The 19,820-nt window shown below is 43.4% G+C and overlaps 1 protein-coding gene across 5 annotated transcripts in view; it reads left to right on the forward strand.

Annotated features, from left to right (window-relative positions):
* The first annotated feature begins 2,330 nt into the window (after nt 1-2,330).
* LOC109908258 (nuclear factor of activated T-cells, cytoplasmic 2) overlaps nt 2,331-19,820 on the forward strand; it is a 53,864-nt gene continuing 36,374 nt past the window's right edge. The window contains exons 1-5 of one of the 5 annotated variants that reach the window (XM_031794548.1): nt 2,331-2,434; nt 6,927-7,860; nt 8,056-8,224; nt 17,924-18,126; nt 18,451-18,623. In XM_031794548.1, the coding sequence (XP_031650408.1) occupies nt 2,377-2,434; nt 6,927-7,860; nt 8,056-8,224; nt 17,924-18,126; nt 18,451-18,623 (1,537 nt within the window). In that variant the 5' untranslated portion in view covers nt 2,331-2,376. Of the gene's footprint in view, nt 2,435-5,440; nt 6,250-6,926; nt 7,861-8,055; nt 8,225-17,923; nt 18,127-18,450; nt 18,624-19,820 lie in introns of those variants that run through there. The other 4 variants (XM_020506851.2, XM_020506850.2, XM_031794547.1 and 1 more) reach the window with 4 other exon arrangements.

Below are 19,820 nucleotides of genomic sequence, written 5' to 3' on the forward strand. Positions count from 1 at the left end.
TATAGCTTCAGGTCCAGGGCAGGACGCTGGGACAGGACCGCCCTCACTCCTACACCCAATGCATCGGCCTCCACCATGAACTGACGGGAAGGGTCAGGATGAACCAGGATGGGAGCAGTGGTGAAGCAGTGTTTGAGGTCCCGGAAAGCCCGGTCAGCAGCAGGGGACCACAGGAATGGAACCGTGGGAGAAATGGGTGCTGACAGGGAGGGAAGCCAGGGTGCTGTAATGCCAGATGAAGTGGCGACAGAAGTTGGCGAAGCCCAGGAAACGTTGCAGCTGCACCCTGGACAAAGGCGGGGGCCAATCCACCAACACTCTCACCTTCCCGGGATCCATCTGGACACTCCCAGCAGAGATGATGTACCCCAGAAAGGGGATGGTGGAGCGATGGAACTTGCACTTCTCTGCCTTGAGAAACAGCTGGTTCTCCACGAGGCGTTGAAGAACCTGTCAGACGTGGAGCACATGGTCTTGGGGGGAGCGGGAGAAGACGAGGATGTCATCAATGTAGACGAAGACGAACCGGTTCAACATGTCGCGGAGAACATAATTTACTAGAGCCTGGAACACAGCAGGGGCGTTGGTGAGGCCAAATGGCATGACCAAATACTCGTAGTACCAAATACTCATAGCCACTGGCCGTGTTGAAGGTAGTCTTCCACTCATCCCCTTCCCGTATCCGCACCAGGTGGTAGGCATTCCGTAGATCCAGCTTGGAAAACACGGTGGCTCCCTGGAGCGGCTCGAAGGCCGAGGAGATGAGTGGTAGTGGGTAGCGGTTCTTCACCGATATGTCATTGAGTCCCCAGTAGTCGATGCACTGGCGCAGGGTCTTGTCCTTCTTCTCCACAAAGAAGAACCCTGCACCCGCGGGAGAGGACAAAGGACGCATAAATCCTGCAGCTAGGGAGTCCCCAATGTAGGTGTTCATAGCCTTGGTCTCCGGTCGTGGGAGGAGATGGCGTTGCGCAGCTGGTCTGGGTCTACTGGGTCAGTCAAGGCCAGTTCATACTATCAGCAGACGAAGTAACAATGTTTATTACAACAACAGGGGCAAAGGTACAGGATGGCAGGCAGGCTCAGGGTCAGATCAGGCAGAGGTCGGTAATACAGAGATGGGGCAAAGGTACAGGACGGCAGGCAGGGTCAGGGGCAGGCAGAGTGATCAGGCGGGCGGGCTCAGGGTCAGGACAGGCAAGGGTCACAACCAGGAGACAAACAGAGAACACTGGCATAAATACACAGGGCATGATGGGGAATACCTGGAGGGTGGTGGAGACAATCGCAAAGATGGGTGAAACAGATCAGGGCGTGACAGTAAAGCAAAACACAATCATAAAAAACAGACACATTCTTCAGTAAAAAGGTCCCATAACAGCCGTCTGAAATGTCCCAGAAGCACCAATTCCTCCAAATTTAAAGTCCTTTGGAGATAAGTCCACATGTAAGGTGCAAAAAAAAAGGCCTAAATAATCTTCTGTTTTTTGTTAGATACTTCCCTGCGAAATATGTATGTCTAATGGTAATATATGCCACATGTATTTGCAATGCAAATGTTTGCTGGGGTCAATTTAGCAGTCCACGATTTCAAACTTTTTTTCGTCTTATATTAGAAGTTTCCAATAGAAAGTTGAATGGGTGAAACTGAGAATTCCTCAAAAAGATTCCATGTTTGACATGACAAGCAAGCCAACCAATAGCCTAATTTTATTTCCAGCAACATATCCCACAGGTTCAAAACCAGACTGTAATTAAGTGAAAAGCCTTTATGACTACTTCTGATTTTTACAACTCAATTAAAAGGTACAAGTTACAGTAAAGTGACCATCAAACATTAAAATTGTGTAGCCTAAAACATTTATGTACTGTATATAGTATACATACTGTTTTTATGGTTTTTGGCTCTGTCCTACAGTAATTTTTTCACATCCCTACAATGAAGTTATTGTGTGCCACTGTCTGCGAGAAGCCGCAGAAATGCCTTGGCGCATGAGCCGGAGACGTCATGGATTCCTGAGCGTGGGCTTTGCAGGAAAGCCCTGAGTCTCCGAGAGATGGAGCCGCTCCAGGTTTCCATGGCGAAGTGCATAAACAGGAGGAAACACTGAGGGAATCCCGTTATTTTACAGCATTGGACCATTATAAACACCCAGAGCAGGGAAGGAACCCGCTCTTGATACTCAAGTAATCCTCAGAGTAAGGAAAAGAAGTTCAACTATAGCTTGCTGGAGTCTATTTTAGCTCCATGTTTCTGAATTTATAAACTACTATTGGACGTCTAATACTTCATTTTTATTTAGCCTTTTACGCGAGTGGATTTCTAATGCTATGATAGGATAATATTTTTTTATAATAATTTTTACAGTATTCCAAATGTTTAGAGAATCTTGGAGATTGGCACAGTACCACAACATGAGGTCGATGGATCAAGGTATGGATGCCGCGTGCTGAATTGTGATAATCTGGTAATTTATCAACCCTATTGATTTTCGAATAGCCTAATAGCCTAGTCCTGGACGTATGTACATGTAATTTTACATTGTATATTCGACAAAATAGGGTTTATGGACTCGTTAGTTGTCTAACGTATGTGGTATATCTGTACAATTAGTGGTTTGGGAAATAACTGACGCCCGTGAGTTGATCAACCTATAGCCTACCAGGCGATTCGCTATTACATGCCCCCAGGACAGCCATTGGGGAACACTATAGCGCCGTGTAAGGTAGGCTAATGTAGGGGTTATACGTCATTGTAGTCACATGAATATGACGCTTCAGGTTATAATTCTAATAGTTTACATGTATTACCAATAGGCTAACCTCATTCTTAAAATAACATTAATGACTCTATAATGGGCAGTAATGTATCAAAATTCATAATAATACTATAATGGTAAAGATGTATAATAGACATTGTTAGCTGTTACCTAAAGCCTATGGGATGGGACATGATTTCATTTGCATTATTAATTGTGAGTTCAGTATGTTGACTGGGTAGGCTGGGAGTTCAGTATGATGACTGTCCTTGGGAGTTCAGTATGTTGACTGTCCTTGGGAGTTCAGTATGTTGACCGTCCTTGGGAGTTCAGTATGTTGACCGTCCTTGGGAGTTCAGTATGTTGACCGTCCTTGGGAGTTCAGTATGTTGACCGTCCTTGGGAGTTCAGTATGTTGACCGTCCTTGGGAGTTCAGTATGTTGACCGTCCTTGGGAGTTCAGTATGTTGACCGTCCTTGGGAGTTCAGTATGTTGACCGTCCTTGGGAGTTCAGTATGTTGACCGTCCTTGGGAGTTCAGTATGTTGACCGTCCTTGGGAGTTCAGTATGTTGACCGTCCTTGGGAGTTCAGTATGTTGACCGTCCTTGGGAGTTCAGTATGTTGACCGTCCTTGGGAGTTCAGTATGTTGACCGTCCTTGGGAGTTCAGTATGTTGACAGTCCTTGGGAGTTCAGTATGTTGACAGTCCTTGGGAGTTCAGTATGTTGACAGTCCTTGGGAGTTCAGTATGTTGACCGTCCTTGGGAGTTCAGTATGTTGACAGTCCTTGGGAGTTCAGTATGTTGACAGTCCTTGGGAGTTCAGTATGTTGACAGTCCTTGGGAGTTCAGTATGTTGACAGTCCTTGGGAGTTCAGTATGTTGACCGTCCTTGGGAGTTCAGTATGTTGACCGTCCTTGGGAGTTCAGTATGATGACAATGCCAAGGCAAGAGACTTTCAGGTAAGATATGCATGGCTATTTAACAGTTTGGTTTGGAATTAATACATTTAACAAATGATAAAAATGTGTATTTCATTAATAAGCCCTTTCACACGTGTTTTGCCATCAAGGCATTATTAGGCTGCACCTAATTTTAGCATGGGACTCTTTTTCAGTTATTGTTGCTAAGAGCAATTAGGAGTAGGACCCACACATATTTCAGACTTCTGCTGTAAACTTTTACAATATAGCTATTGCGGTATGGTGTTATTACAAGATGTTATTACAATGCTATAACAATGGTTGTACTGTAATAGCTGATACTTTAGGGTTTGCAGGTGTAATAACTACAAATGGTGTTGTTTCACTGTCAAGTTTATCACAAATATTAAGTATCCTATTAAAAAACATGTTTAGACACCAAGGAGCGCAGGCTGAGGTTTAAATTACAATAATCTGTCAACTTTCTCTAGCCTGATCCTAGATATGTGTGTGCTGTTTAATCAACTCCTATGGTCATTGTCATGCCACAGCACAAACAGATCTGGGACCAGAAGTCAGGCTCTCTCAATTCAATGTAAATCAGGGCTCGTATTCATATAGCGTCTCAGAGAAGGAGTGCTGATCTAGGATCAGTTCCCATTGTCCTTGTAATCATATTTATTATAATTGAACATGCTAAACTGAGATCAGCACTCCTAGATCAGCACTCCTAATCTGAGATGCTTTATGAATGAGGGCCCTGGTTTTGGGCCACATAATGTTGTTTTTTAGTACGATCCGACTGAGCACATTGCACCCTGGGATGTGCAGTTTGAACAGAGGTACATTCGTGCTGTTTCATGAGTACAACCAACTAAGTGTCATCTTGGTTACGTATAGCGGGTGGGGGCCTGTCTACAAGAGGATTCTAATATTCCATAACTCTGCATACATTAGGAAGAATTCTAAACAATGGGACCAGCGATGCTGGTTAGCAACGACATTGGTCCCATGAATCTGTTTATTTTTAAAAGCTTCCTCATGAATTATTAGGTTGTCCTGACCTGGGTATCTTCAACCTAGTCTACAGTACTGCCTTCACTCAAAAAAATTGATGTTCAACGAGGGTTCTTCTAAGATGCTCAAAGTTCTTAGAAGAACCTTAGCGTTCTTGGCACGGAAAATGACCCCCAAAAGGTTCTTCCAAGAACCCCATAAGAGGTGGGGTTTATCGAGGAACCTCCTTAGTTGGTGGGGGTTCTTGCAGGAACCTAACTGCCCAACTAAAACATTTGATTTTAAATTTGAAAGGACAGCAGAGGCAGGCACTTATCTGAACAATGTAAAGATCTCCTCAATTTAAGGTAAGGTTTGTCCCCCTATATGATCTAAATTGATAGTGTTTTATGATGATACCATCTATCTTTTTATATTTGTGCAAATCTTTCTGAAACAGAAAATGGACACAATTCAATGGATATCAATTATCAAAGAGGTGAGAATATGTAGGCTATAAGAACATGTTGAAGGCTGGCTGTATTGGGTGCAGATGACTGAACTGCTCACTTTTGTGGCTGAAGGCATACAGACAAGGAGGCACACAAAGGTATGTCAATTAGTATTGGTATGTTATGCAAATCACATGTACCATCCTCATCTACATTATGGACAAGGTATGTTTATGAAACCATTATAAAAAATAAAACAATCATTCACATTTACCACAAAAAAACAAAGTATGAATACTGTCATGTGCAGGTTTTGTTAAACATCTTTATAATTACAATTTTTGGGATTCACAGATTTCACCCAGTCCCTACACCTTTGATGAATATAACAGGAAGCCTGTCTAGCATCCTTTCATACTGTAGGCTATATAAGGCGACTCTAGTTGGGCATATCTTTAGTTTGTATTAAAAGTTACAGTAAGATATCCCTATATGCCATGCGTAATTGCTTGGTGCCAGACACCCGGGGGCAGCAGCACATCAACTGTACCACTGAATGCAACTCATCACTATGAAGTTGTGCACCTGCAGCTGTTCTGTCAATGATCATAGGGAGGCGTGATCACTCCGCCTTTGACACCTTGCACCGTATTTATTTAGGGCTTCTATATGAAAATAGACACGCCTTATCTCTCTATATGAGGTTTAGTTTGAAAGAGGAAGTTTAGCTGCTATTACGTTGCACTCGCTGCTCGTTCTTTTCGCATTTTTTTTTTACTGAGGCATCAGTGGCGTATTATCGCTTCAATTGAGCAAAGTGAAGATTCTATCATAGCCTATCCACCTCCGTCAAGGCCTCTGACATCGCAAGGCCTTCGTGGATGAAGAGAACTGCCAGAGTAACATCATTGATTATACAAAATATCTGCTTCCTTTAATTTTTATTATAAGTAGATTGATTCAATAAGACAGATGAGCTCGTTTTACGACAGAAAAGACCCTAGTGAGTTAGGGCTGGAAGAGGAACTGAGTCAAGTAAACTGCCAAGATGAGTTGGAGTTTGATTACCTGTTTGAATATGAACCACCTTGCAACAACTTTCCCGGGGAAGATCAAGGTTTGTCCAATGGCTTGTCAAGTCTCCCGCGCACTTTTCACATTTTAGATGCTTATATTACTTTTCAACGTAAAACGTTAAATGCAGTGGCGTCAAACAAATAAACAGCGATGTGATTTTGACAGAATGCTATTTTCCTTCCACTTATAGTTCAAGGAAACATTACTAAAAGGAAATTGATTTTTTTTCTCACAAAAATTATACAATTGATCCTGCATTTGCTCTGGATGTCTGTATACATTGTATAATCATGGCTAGCTTGTTTCAACACACTTTCTAACTGGAAAACATAATCTGTCATTTGTTTTATGTGCATGCTTTAAGGTTTACAAATATTCTAACAGTCACAAGGGGCCCCATTTGATGATGTGGATAGTTTCCACACCTAAACCTTTTGTTTTCAATGATTGTTAATCAAACTGATCAAAAGGATTGAATAAAAATGATTGACAACATTATTATTTGAAATGGTTGTTTGTTGAATTCAAAGCACATTTAATTTCTGTTTAATGTGGGTCTCATGTGTATTGCAAACATGGATCCAAGGTTTTGTAAGATGTGTGATTTCGGAGAAAACGTAATATCTTCAGTAATTTTACAGACAATGGACAGTCCGTTTTTATAAATAATATTTTCTTCTGATCATTTCTCTTCCTTGTTCCTTATCTACCTTTCAGCAGATGAGCCAAATCTCTCCTCACTGAGAGTCCTCAGTGCTGCATCTCATCTGGCATACCCCCTGGAGGAGACTTCCCCCTACGACATCAAGTGCAGCAAGCACAACCCAGAGAGCCTTTCTGGTTATGAACACCTGGAGGCTAAAAACTACCTGGACCACACCAGGCCTGGGGGTATCGCCCTGAGCCCCAGGATCGAGATCACTCCGTCACGTGAGCTCTACAGCCATGGACGAGACTCCCTACAGAACCACCCTCTGAACATCAGTCCCCGGCCCACTCTGACCGTCCCTGGCCACGACAGCCTGGTATACCGAGAGCCCCAGTGCCTGAGCCCAGCCAGCAGCAACTCCTCCACCAGCTGGCACTCGGAGAGCTATTCCCCCTGGGCCTCCCCTTGCGTGTCCCCAAGTAGTGGCCAGACCGGGGCCGGAGACCTCTGCCCCCGCTTCCAGAACATCCACACCGGCTCCCCCCGCACATCCCCAGGCACTTCCCCCCGTACTGAGGAGGGCTGCCTTGGCCCCCGTTCGCCCTCCCCATCCATTAGGCCAGGATCCCGCTCCACCTCGCCACAGGGCAAGCGCACCTACGACATGTACAGGAATCCCAGCCTGGTCACTGGGATCTGTTCCCGCAGTCCCTCCCCACACGGGGGCCACGGGGAGCACTCCCAACAGAACGCAAGTGCCCATTACGGGACCCCCAACAGTATTGTTGAGGCCATGAACGGCTACGGCACTGTCCAGCCTGGTCTGGTCCCCACCAAGGTAGTGAAGACTGCCAACCAGGCGTACGCCCTCTACCCAGAGAACCACAGGGAGGTCAACTACCTGGTGTCCTGTGAGCAAGACGTTAAGAGTAAAACTGGGGCAGAGTCCTTCTTTGTGATCCCTCCCATCTGGACCAAGCAGCTGGTCCCCAACCTTTGCAGGTGAATGGTGTAGGAAGCCTGTACTGTATAGATAAAGGGTGCAGTGGAATACTTTCTGCCTAACCAGGGACACACCCATATTATGAATAAGATGTAGTGTCTATTACATTGTATCAGTTATATGACTACATTAGGAGCCACGCTTTAGGAAGCCTAATCACAGACAATTAACCCTTTTTTCCATATTTCCTGTAGCATCCCATTTTCTTCTCTGCCCCCTCTGGAATGGCCTGTCCCCAGCCATACAGACCAGTACGAGCTCCATGTTGACGTGCAGCCCAAGCCTCATCACCGAGCCCACTATGAGACAGAGGGGAGCAGGGGAGCGGTCAAAGCCCCCACTGGAGGTCATCCTGTCGTCCAGGTACGCCGCTGGCTCTGTATCACTCTTAGAAAAGGAGGTGCTTTTGGGAACCTTTTTTGGTTCCATGTAGAACGTTTTCAACAAATGAAGAACCATCAAGAACCCTTTAGGAACCATTTGGTGAAAGGAATCTACAGTACCTTGCAGCAAAAAGTTAAAATATCTCCTAAAACCAAAGAGGGACAGGCAAAGAACCCTTTATGGCTCCAGGTAGCCCATTTTAATGTAGGGCACTCTGAATAGGAAGGCCTGTTTGGTGTAATGGTATTTCCTATTCATCATTACAGCATGTGGTACTACTGCCCCAGGGCCTGGCTTATGAAAATGACTACTGTGTGTTACCGTGTATGCTCTGTCATCCTTTACCTCATCTTTTCTCTCTCCCTCTATCTCTCACTCCTCTCTTTTCATCCTAGCAGCCTGCCACACTCACTGAAATGAGTTATATCTTGCACTGATGTCTTATACATGGCAGCTAATGTATCCTCACACTAACTCCCATACTTACTACAGTAAAACCATCCTAGACTATTATTTATTGAATTTTCTATGAACAATATACATTGAGTATACCAAACATTAGGAATGACCCTTTTGCCCTCAGAACAGCCTCAATTCGTCTTAGCATGGGCTCTATAAGGTGTCAAGAGGTCCACAGAGATGCTGACCCATGTTGACTCCACTGCTTCCCACCGTTGTGTCAAGTTGGCTGGATGTCCTTTGGGTGGTGGACCATTCTTGATACACACAGGAAACTGTTGAGTGTGAAAAACCCAGCAGCATTACAGTTCTTTAAACACTCAAACTGGTGTGCCTGGCACCTACTACCAAACCCCATTTAAAGGCACTTAAATCTTTTGTCTTGCCCATTCACCCTCTGAATGGCACCCATACACAATCCATGTCTCAATTGTCTCAAGGCTTACAAATTCTTCATTACCCTGGCCCCTCACTTTCATCTACACCCCTAACCCTAACCCCTTTATACACTGGTCTCATGACAGTTGTCTCAGGAGACAGGAGTGGTGAACTTTTAGTCAGGCATACTCATATGAAAAACAGAAATGTAAGCTGAACTTGAAGGGCAACTGAAGGCAATAACTTATCTGAGAGAAAATGGCCTTTGTGGCATCGATATTGTTCAGAAACATTTATTCTAGTATCAAATTTACTACAAAGTGTAAATATGAACATTTTTGGTCATAAAGTGACATGAATACGTGGTGTTGAACAAAGGTAGCTGAGTCTGACACAGTGAGTAAAATAGTCTACTGCAGCAAATACTAAACAGGCCATTTGAGAAGCCGGTTGCCATGGTTGCAGTGAGTGAGTCAGAATGAGGGGGACTGGGAAAAGTAAAGTGAAGAGTTCAGTCTGGGACTGGGAGGGAGTTTGGACGTGCCTAGCCAGCCACATGATTGGATGACACCAGGCACAACTCACTGACCGTGAGAGACAGAAAATAGAAAGTGAGAAATGCTTCATTTCCACTCGGCCAGGTTCTGACAGTCAACAACCACAAGGAAGCTTTCATTACGTTGCCGTGGAAACGTTAAAATATGAACTGAAAATTATAGGCCCTGCTTAAAATATACAGACGACCGTCAACATGTGGAAATGTCTTCTATTAAAGAGCTTCTGAACGCACTGATTCCACATCTATTTCTCTGTTGCTCACTAAGAAAACAAGATTTTTGTCTTGAGGTTGAGTTCGGTGGCAGTTACTGATGTTTGTCCCCCATGAGACACCATAGGAACAAAGCCAGTATCACTTCCTCAAAATAGTCCGACTGAATCTAAGAGGACTCAATAAATCTGTCATTAATTGAGACGTTTTTGTAGAGAAGGTTTAGTCGCACAATTTTACATCTAGCACAGGTGTCTGATGCAGCATTTATCAAGTTAAATGTGAAATGTTGACTTAGGTACAGTGCATTTGGAAAATTATTCAGACCTCTCGACTTTTTCCACATTTTGTTACGTTACCCCCTTATTCCAAAATCACTCTGCACACAATGCCCCATAATGACAAAGCAAAAACAGTTTTTTGAAATGTTTGCAAATGTATTAAAATAAATATATTTACATAAGTATTCAGACCCTTTACTCACTACTTTGTTGAAGCACCTTTGGCAGCATTACAGCCTTGAGTCTTCTTGGGTATGGTGCTACATGCTTGGCACACCTGTATTTGGGGAGCTCCTATTCTTCTCTGCAGATCCTCTCAAGGGATGGATGGAGAGCGTTGCTGCACAGCTATTTTTAGGTCTCTCCAGGCATGTTTGATCGGGTTCAAGTCCGGGCTCTGGCTGGGTCACTCAAGGACATTCAGAGACTTGTCCTGAAGCCAATACTGCGCTGTCTTGGCTGTGTGCTTAGGGTCGTTGTCCTGTTTCGAAGGTGAACCGTCACCCCAGTCTGAAGTCACGAGCGCTCTGGAGCAGGTTTTCATCTAGGATCTCTGTACTTTTCTCCGTTAATCTTTCCATCGATCCTGACTAGTCTCCCAGTCCCTGGCACTGAAAAACATCCCCACAGAATGATGCTGCCACCACCATGCTTCACCGTAGGGATGGTGCCAGGTTTCCTCCAGACGTGACACTTGGCATTCAGGCCAAAGAGTTCAACCCTGGTTTCATCAGACCAGAGAATCTTGTTTCTCAAGGTATGTCAGTCCTTTAGGTTCCTTTTGTCAAACTCCAAGCGGGCTGTTCCTTTTACTGAAGAGTGGCTTCCATCTGACCACTACCATAAAGGCCTGATTGGTGGAGTGCTGCAGAGATGGTTTTCCTTCTGGAAGGTTCTCCCATCTCCACAGAGGAACTCTGGAGCTCTGTCAGAGTGACCATCTGGTTCTTGGTCACCTCCCTGACCAAGACCCTTCTCCCCCAATTGCTCTGTTTGGCCGGGCAGCCAGGAAGAGTCTTGGTGGTTCCAAACTTCTTTCATTTAAGAATTATGGAGGTCACTATGTTCTTGGATGTTTTTGTTCCCTGCCCCAGATCTGTGCCTCAACACAATCCTGTCTTGGAGCTCTACGGACAATTCCATCAACCTCATGGCTTGCTTTTTGCTCTGACATGCATTGTCATCTGTAGCACCTTATATAGACAGGTGTGTGCCTTTCCCAATCATGTCCAATCAATTGAATTTACCACAGGTGGACTCCAATCAAGTTATAGAAACATCAAGGATGATCAATGGAAACAGGATGCACCTGGGCTCAATTTTGAGTCTCATAGCAAAGGGTCTGAACACTTATGTGAATGCATTTGCAAAAATGTACAAACATTTCTAAAAACCTGTCTTCGATTTGTCATTATGGGGTATTGTTTGTAGATTGACGAGGGAAAAAAAGATTGAATCCATTTAAGAATAAATCTGTTAACAAAGTCTGATCTGCTGGGCAGTCTGTCACACTGTCTGTGTATTCTGCAGTTGGATTGGATAGAGTGCAATCGCTGCAGATGTGTATACCGTGTTAGTGGGCAAGTGAGCATTGTTGAAATCAATACCAAACTCTCAAGTCATGACGAACTAATTTACAAACCTCCGTTTTGAACGAGACTGACTTTATGACCAAAATTATCCTATTTACACTTTGTAGTCAATTTTGACACTAGAATAACCGTTTCTGAACAATATCGATACCACAGGCTGTTTTCTCTCAGGGAAGTTGTTTCTTGCCAGTTGTACTTTAAGTTCAGCTTACATTGAACATGTAAAGAAGTGCTGCTAACTCTATACAGCATGTATAAATTGTGTCAAAAGGTAACAAAACGTTACATTTTTGCTTTTAATTTTTTCACATGAGTATGCCTGACTAAAAGCTCATCACTCCTGTCTCCTGAAACACTGTCATGAGACCAGTGTGTGAAGGAGCCACCAATCCATGTGAAAGCTATGATCCCTTAATGATGTCACTTGTTAAATCCACTTCAATCAGTGTAGATCAGTGGTTCACAAACTTTTTATAGTCCCGTACCCATTCAAACATTCAACCTCCAGCTGCATACCCCCTCTAGCACCAGGGTCAGCTCACTCTCCAATGTTGCTTTTTGCCATCATTGTAAGCCTGCCACACATACTATGCGATACATTTATTAAACATAATAATGAGTGTGAGTTTTTGTCACAACCCGGCTCGTGGGAAGTGACACAGAGCTCTTATAGGACCAGGACACAAATAATAATAATAATATAATAATCAATAATTGTTCTCTTTATTTAGCCATCTTACATGTAGAACCTGATTTGTTCATCAGAAATTGTGAATAACTCTCCACAGGTTAATGAGGGTGGGCTTGAATGGATGCACATAACTCTGCAATGTTGGTTGTATATTGAGAGAGTCTGTCTTAAATAATTTTCCATACACAGTCTGTGTCTGTATTTAGTTTTCATGCTATTGAGGACCGAGAATCCACTCTCACATAGGTACGTTGCTGCAAAGGGCATCAGTGTCTTAACAGCGTGATTTGCCAAGGCAAGAAACTCTGAGTGCAGCCCTATCCGGAAATCTGGCAGTAGCTTCTGATTAAATAACATTTTTACAGAACCGCTTGTTGCAATTTGGATGAGGCTCTCTTGTTCAGATATCGGTAAGTGGACTGGAGGCAGGGCATGAAAGGGATAACGAATCCAGTTGTTTGTGTCATACGTTTCGGGAAACTACCTGCATAATTGCTCACTCAGGTGCTTCGCTATATCACTTTTGACATTGTCCGTAAGCTTGTTAATACAGACAGAAAAGAGCTCCAACTTCTTAATCAGCCTCAATTTTGTCCTGCACATTGAATATAATTGCGGAGAGTCCCTGTAATCCTAGATTCAGATCATTCAGGCGAGAAACTCGTCATCATGCAAGCGGTCAGACAAGGGAAAATTATGGTCAGTAAAGAACTTTAGGCTTGTCTCTCAATTTAAAAAAACATGTCAGGTCCTCCCGCGTGGCGCAGTGTTCTAAGGCACTGCATTACAGTACTAGCTGTGCCACCAGAGACTCTGGGTTCGAGCTCTGGCTCTGTCACAGCCGGTCGCGACCGGGAGGTCCATGGGGCGACGTACAATTGGCCTAGCGTCGTCCGGTTTAGGGAGGGTTTGGCCGGTAGGGATATCCTTGTCTCTTCGTGCACTAGCGACTCCTGTGGCGGGCCGGGCGCAGTGCACGCTGACCAGGTTGCTAGGTACACGGTGTTTCCTCCGACACATTGGTGCGGCTGGCTTCCGGGTTGGATGCGCGCTGGTTGTGTTTCGGAGGACGCATGGCTCTCGACCTTCGTCTCTCCCGAGCCCGTACGGGAGTTGTAGCGATGAGACAAGATAGTAACTAACAATTGGATACCACGAAATTGGGGAGAAAAAGGGAAGAGAAAAAAACACAAACAAGTCAATACTTTGCCCCTTTATAACCAGCGCACTTCTGTATGTGTTAAGTGTTACATGGTCGCTGCCCCATATCATTGCATAATGCAGAAAATACACGAGAATTCAGGGGCCTTGCTTTAACAAAGTTAACCATACCAACACATCTTGACCACAAGTCCATTTGATGTCACAAAGCTGTCCCGTACTTTAAAAATATCCTCATGTTGTCCTGGTTTCCAGTGGTTTGCAGAAGAGGATGTCTTCCTTAATTGACCCCCCATAAACATACCAGGAGCCTTGCCAGGCCCGCCACATCTGTTGAGTCATCCAGCTGTAACGCATATAATTCACTGGCTTGTATGTGAAGTAGTAATTGTTTCAAAACATCTCCTGCCATGTCACTGATGCGTCGTGAAGCAGTGTTTGGAGACATTGTCTGTATAGTCTTTTTGGGCCTTTTCCCCCAGCATTGTCCCAGCATCTGAATTAAGTCCTCCACAATAGTATGGGGTTTGCCTTTCCTTGCCACTCAGTAGCTCACCATATAAGATGCTTCTAGCCCCTTGTTCTTAATGGTATCTGTGTCTTTTATACACGTCTTACTTCTCGAAAGTTGTCTTTATTCTCGTTCAAAAAACTCCCGTGGCTTATCTTTCAAATTGTCATGTTTAGTTTCTAAATGTCTGCGCAAGAGTGAAGGTCTCCTGTGGAGAGTAATGGCTAATGTGATTGGATGTTCATTATTTGACTAGGCTACCTGTATTTGACATTGTGTTGTTATTTCGCTGAACACTAGATGGTTAACTTTTATTTTTGGCAGTGAAACGTGGCTCCTCAGGCGAGAAAAGAAACTCGCCCAAATGTATATGTAACGCCTGTCGTCGGAAGGAGTGGACCAAAGCGCATCGTGAAAAGTGTTCATGATTTCTTTTATTATCAAAAAACACTCGAACAAAGTAACAAAACGAATCCAACAGTTCTGTCAGGTAACAGAGACTAAACAGAAAATAACTACCCACAAACACAGGTGGGAAAAGGGCTGCCTAAGTATGATTCCCAATCAGAGACAACGATAGACAGCTGCCTCTGATTGGGAACCATATGCGGCCAAAACAAAGAAATAGACAACATAGAATGCCCACCCCAAATCACACCCTGACCTAACTAAATAGAGAAATAAAATGTCTCTCTAAGGTCAGGGCGTGACAGTATAGCCCCATTGGAAAATACAAATGTACTGTTTGAAAATGTGAATAAATTAAAATTCAAAAATATATATATTTTTCATGTGAATCACATTTTTATTTGGCGTGCCCCCGACGGCATTACGCGTACCCCAGTTTGGGAATACCTGGTGTAGATGAAAGGGAGGAGACAGGTTAAATAAGTATGTTTAAGCCTTGAGACATGGATTGTGTATTTACTTATTTATAGGGGACAGTGCACATTAATCAAGATCAATAGTACAATAAGGCAAAATTCATGTAAATGTGCCGGGGTTAGCCAAAAGCTAATTTTCACTGTAGTTCCAGGGCAGCTAAGGACAATTACAAGGCCACAATACACATACTCACTAAAACAATACAAAATACAAATGCATTACATCCAATAATATATAATTATTTGTGTGCCATTCAGAGGGTGAATGGGCAAGACAAAAGATTTAAGTGCCTTTGAACGAGGTATGGTAGTAGGTGCACCAGTTTTAGTGCATCAAGAGCTGCAACACTGCTAGTTTTTTCATACTCAGTAGTTTCCGACACCTTGTAGAGTCCATGCCCCGATGAATTGAGGTTGTTCTGAGGGCAAAAGAGGGTGCAACTTAATATTAGGAATGTTTTATACACTCAGTGTATATACACACACACACACACACACACACACACACATACACACATACATACATACACACAGATGCAGATTAGTGGAGAGACCAGCAACTACCTTGGAAGGAAGCATGCAAAAACCACAAAGCGTGAACTTGCAACTAAAAGTATCTGTCTAAAAAGTCATGAGCTTGACACTGTGTTTGTGCGTGTGTGTGTGACAGAGACATAGGGGGTTTAGTAGTGCGAGTTAAAAGAGAAGTACGTAAAGTGTAGACGTCTGAGGTTGAAGGCAGACTTTATTTAGCTCAATATTGTCGACAACTAGGCCTACAGCTTATTTGCAATTTTATGTAATGACTTTGATAAACATTTATGATTAGGAGTTTTACATTTTATAAACATGTATTTTCTATGTGCCACCTCCAATTCACCAGACCTCTCCACTGTATAGAAACGTGAGAAGTACTGGAATTAACGTAGACCTTGCCTTCTTTCTTTTGTCTTGAAAGTGTCCGTGGAACATTGGCTCACAGGGTAAAGCTAAGGCTTTGGCAGTCTAATTTTCTCATAATCGAACAAGTATTCATAGTTATTCCTCATAGTTATTCCTACGTAGCTCTTTTGAATTCCATTTACTTTAGGACAAACAGAAACCATCCTCCGACAGGGACGTCCAATTTTTTTAAAATATTTTTTTAAAGTTCAAGCTCATTTACTATTAGCTATACAATTAGCCGCTACACATGAATCCTTAAGAGTTTATTAAACGCACCCATGCATAAATCTAAGTAAGATCATAAAAAAATCCCCATTACAATCCGTCAGTTTAAGCCAGAGATATCATCCGCCTATGTCGGCCTTCCGCATTTGAGGTGGAAGGTGGCAGAGCTACAGCGGTGTTTGTCAGACCATGACAAAAAGAAAATCAGTCTTCTCACGAAAACGTTTGTAGTGTCCGAATGCTTGTCACCACTCTATGGAAAGGGGAGACTCTCACAAACATGATGGTGTTCTCTGTTTTGCTCTACGACCCCCATCAGTGTCACGGGACTTGTCTGAATATAACCCAAACAAACTAATGGAAGTATGTTTAACCCCTTATTTTTGTGGCAACAAAAATAAGGGGTTAAATATGTTTCCAAAAAAAAACACAAATATTTACTGAGCTTTCTTATATCTTCTAGATATAGGACAAACACTTCAAAACCTTATGATAATTTTTTTTTAGGTGGGGGTGAAGTGACTATGCATAGATAATAAACAGCGAGTAGAAGCAGTGTACAAAACAAATGGGGGGGGGGTCAATGTAAATAGTCCGGTGGCCATTTGATTAATTGTTCAGCAGTCTTATGGCTTGGGGGAAGAAGCTGCTGAGGAGCCTTTTGGTCCTAGACTTGGTGCTCCGGCACCGCTTGCCGTGCGGTAGCAGAGAAAACAGTCTATAACTTGGGTGACTGGAATCTGACAATTTTATGGGCTTTCCTCTGACACCGCCTATTATATAGGTTCTGGATGGCAGGAAGCTTGGCCCCAGTGATGTACTGGGCTGTACACACTACCCTCTGTAGCACCTTACGTTCAGATGCCGAGCAGTTGCCATACCGGGCGGTGATGCAACCGGTCAGGATGCTCTCGATGGTGCAGCTGTAGAACCTTTTGAGGATCTGAGGACCCATGCCAAATCTTTTCAGTATCCTGAGGGGGAAAAGGTTTTATTGTGCCCTCTTCATGACTGTCTTGGTGTGTTTGGACCATGATAGTTCGTTGGTGATGTGGACACCAAGGAACTTGAAACTCTCGACCCACTCCACTACAGCCCCGTCGATGTTAATGGGGGCCTGTTCGGCCCGCCTTTTCCTGTAGTCCGCGATCATCTCCTTTGTCTTGCTCACATAATATGATATCTGAGTGAGAGTGACTAACAAAATCAGTGGGGGCCATCGGTAATTCGGCCATGATTACAACAAGTGTAGAAAGCTGGCTAGACTAATTAGACTAATTAGACTAATTTACCAATCAACATTATTTCAACTGACATGGGCTAATTGAGGGACTGTCAGTGAGTGGCATGTAACAAGATGAAAACTGCTTCAACAAAGTTTTGAAATTGCACCTTGTGTATTCTACTATTCTAACTCTCAACAGTAAATTGAGACTCGACTGAATACTAATGTTGAGGACTGGAAAATACTAATGTTTCCAGCAGTGTGTGTGTCTACCAGGGTGTAAGCTTTATGTTCAGCCTAAACTGTTATCAGCAAACTGGCAAACAAATACATCTAGTTATTGGCAAAATAATTAGAAAAAACAATCATTATATAAATTCAACTATGTAATAAAACACTGGGTACCTACCAGTTTTTGTGCAGTGTATATAAGGAGTGAAAAAGAACTGGTAGAGTAGAAATGTTCTTCACACTTTTTATAATGTGTCATTTTTAAAATGTAAACATCTTGACTTTGTTTAATGTTTTATTGGAGTTTCCTCTGATGTTTCTTCCAGTTGCATGGCTACAGGGGTAAGGAGCCCCTAGGCCTTCAGATCTTCATCGGGACTGCAGACGACAGGATCCTGAAGCCTCACGCCTTCTACCAGGTCCACCGCATCACGGGCAAGACGGTCACCACCACCAGCTACGAGAAGATTATCAACTCCACCAAAGTTCTGGAGATCCCTCTGGAGCCCAAGAACAACATGAAAGCGATGTGAGAGTAGCTAGAGTAGTGACACATGCCGAACACCACCCATACAGAGCATTGTCTTTTGCAGAACTGGGTTCAAATAGTATTTGTTTTCTTCTAACCTTTTGGGCATTTTTACTCAGCCTGTCTCCAGTGCCACAAGATGGGCATGATAGATTTGCACTGATAACATGATTCTATTGGTTCCATTGTGCCAGGCAAGCTCAATCAAGGATATGAATGAAAAATAACATACTAATTGAACACATATCGGTTGTAATCATAATGCAACATTTGTGTACCGGTACAGCATTTACAGTAGATCTCATATTGGTGTGTTTCTCACAGAATCGACTGTGCTGGGATCCTGAAGCTCAGGAATGCTGACATTGAGCTAAGGAAGGGCGAGACGGACATCGGACGGAAGAACACTCGTGTGCGCCTGGTCTTCCGTGTCCACATACCCCAACCCAATGGGCAACACATCTCACTGCAAGTTTCCTCCCATCCAATTGAGTGCTGTAAGTACTATAAATCCATCACGTTTAATTTTTTAATTTTTTAATTTCACCTTTATTTAACCAGGTAAGCTAGTTGAGAACGAGTTCTCATTTACAACTGCGACATGGTCAAGATAAAGCAGTGCTACACAAACAACAACACAGAGTTACACATGGAATAAACAAGGGTACAGTCATTAACACTACAAAAAAAAAGAAAGTCTATATACAGTGTGTGCAAATGGCGTGAGGAGATAAGGCAATAAATAGGCCATAGTAGCAGAGTAATTACATTTTAGCAAATTAACACTGGAGTTATAGATGAGCAGATGATGATGTGCAAGTAGAAATACTGATGTGCAAAACAGCAGAAAGTAAATAAAAACAATATTGGATGAGGTAGGTAGATTGGGTGGGCTATTTACAGATGGACTATGTACAGCTGCAGTGATCGGTTAGCTGCTCAGATAGCTGATGTTTAAAGTTAGTGAGGGAAATATCAGTCTCCAGCTTCAGCAATTTTTGCAATTCGTTCCAGTCACTGGCAGCAGAGAACTGGAAGGAAAGGCGGCCAAAGGAGGTGTTGGCTTTGGGATGACCAGTGAGATATACCTGTTGGATCGCGTGCTACGGGTGGGTGTTGTTTTCGTGACCAGTGAGCTGAGATAAGGCGGAGCTTTACCTAGAATAGACTTATAGATGACCTGGAGCCAGTAGGTCTGGCGACGAATATGTAGAGGGCCAGCTGACTAGTGCATACAGGTCACAGTGGTGGGGTGGTATAAGGGATTTTGGTAACAAAAACGGATGGCACTGTGATAGACTGCATCCAGTTTGCTGAGTAGAGTATTGGAAGCTATTTTGTAGATGACATCGCCGAAGTTGAGGATCGGTAGGATAGTCAGTTTTACTAGGGTAAGTTTGGCGGCGTGAGTGAAGGAGGCTTTGTTGCGAAATAGAAAGCCGATTCTAGATTTGATTTTGGATTGGAGATGTTTAATAAGGAGAGTTTACAGTCTAGCCAGACACCTAGGTATTTGTAGTTGTCCACATATTCTAGGTCAGAACCATCCAGAGTAGTGATGCAAGTCGGGCGGGCGGGTGCAGGCAGCGAACGGTTGAAAAGCATGCATTTGGTTTTACTAGCATTTAAGAGCAGTTGGAGGACACGGAAGGAGTGTTGTATGGCATTGAAGCTCGTTTGGAGGTTAGTTAACA

This window comes from Oncorhynchus kisutch, linkage group LG17, assembly GCF_002021735.2.
Source record: "Oncorhynchus kisutch isolate 150728-3 linkage group LG17, Okis_V2, whole genome shotgun sequence".
In the NCBI taxonomy this organism is placed as follows: Eukaryota; Metazoa; Chordata; class Actinopteri; order Salmoniformes; family Salmonidae; genus Oncorhynchus; species Oncorhynchus kisutch.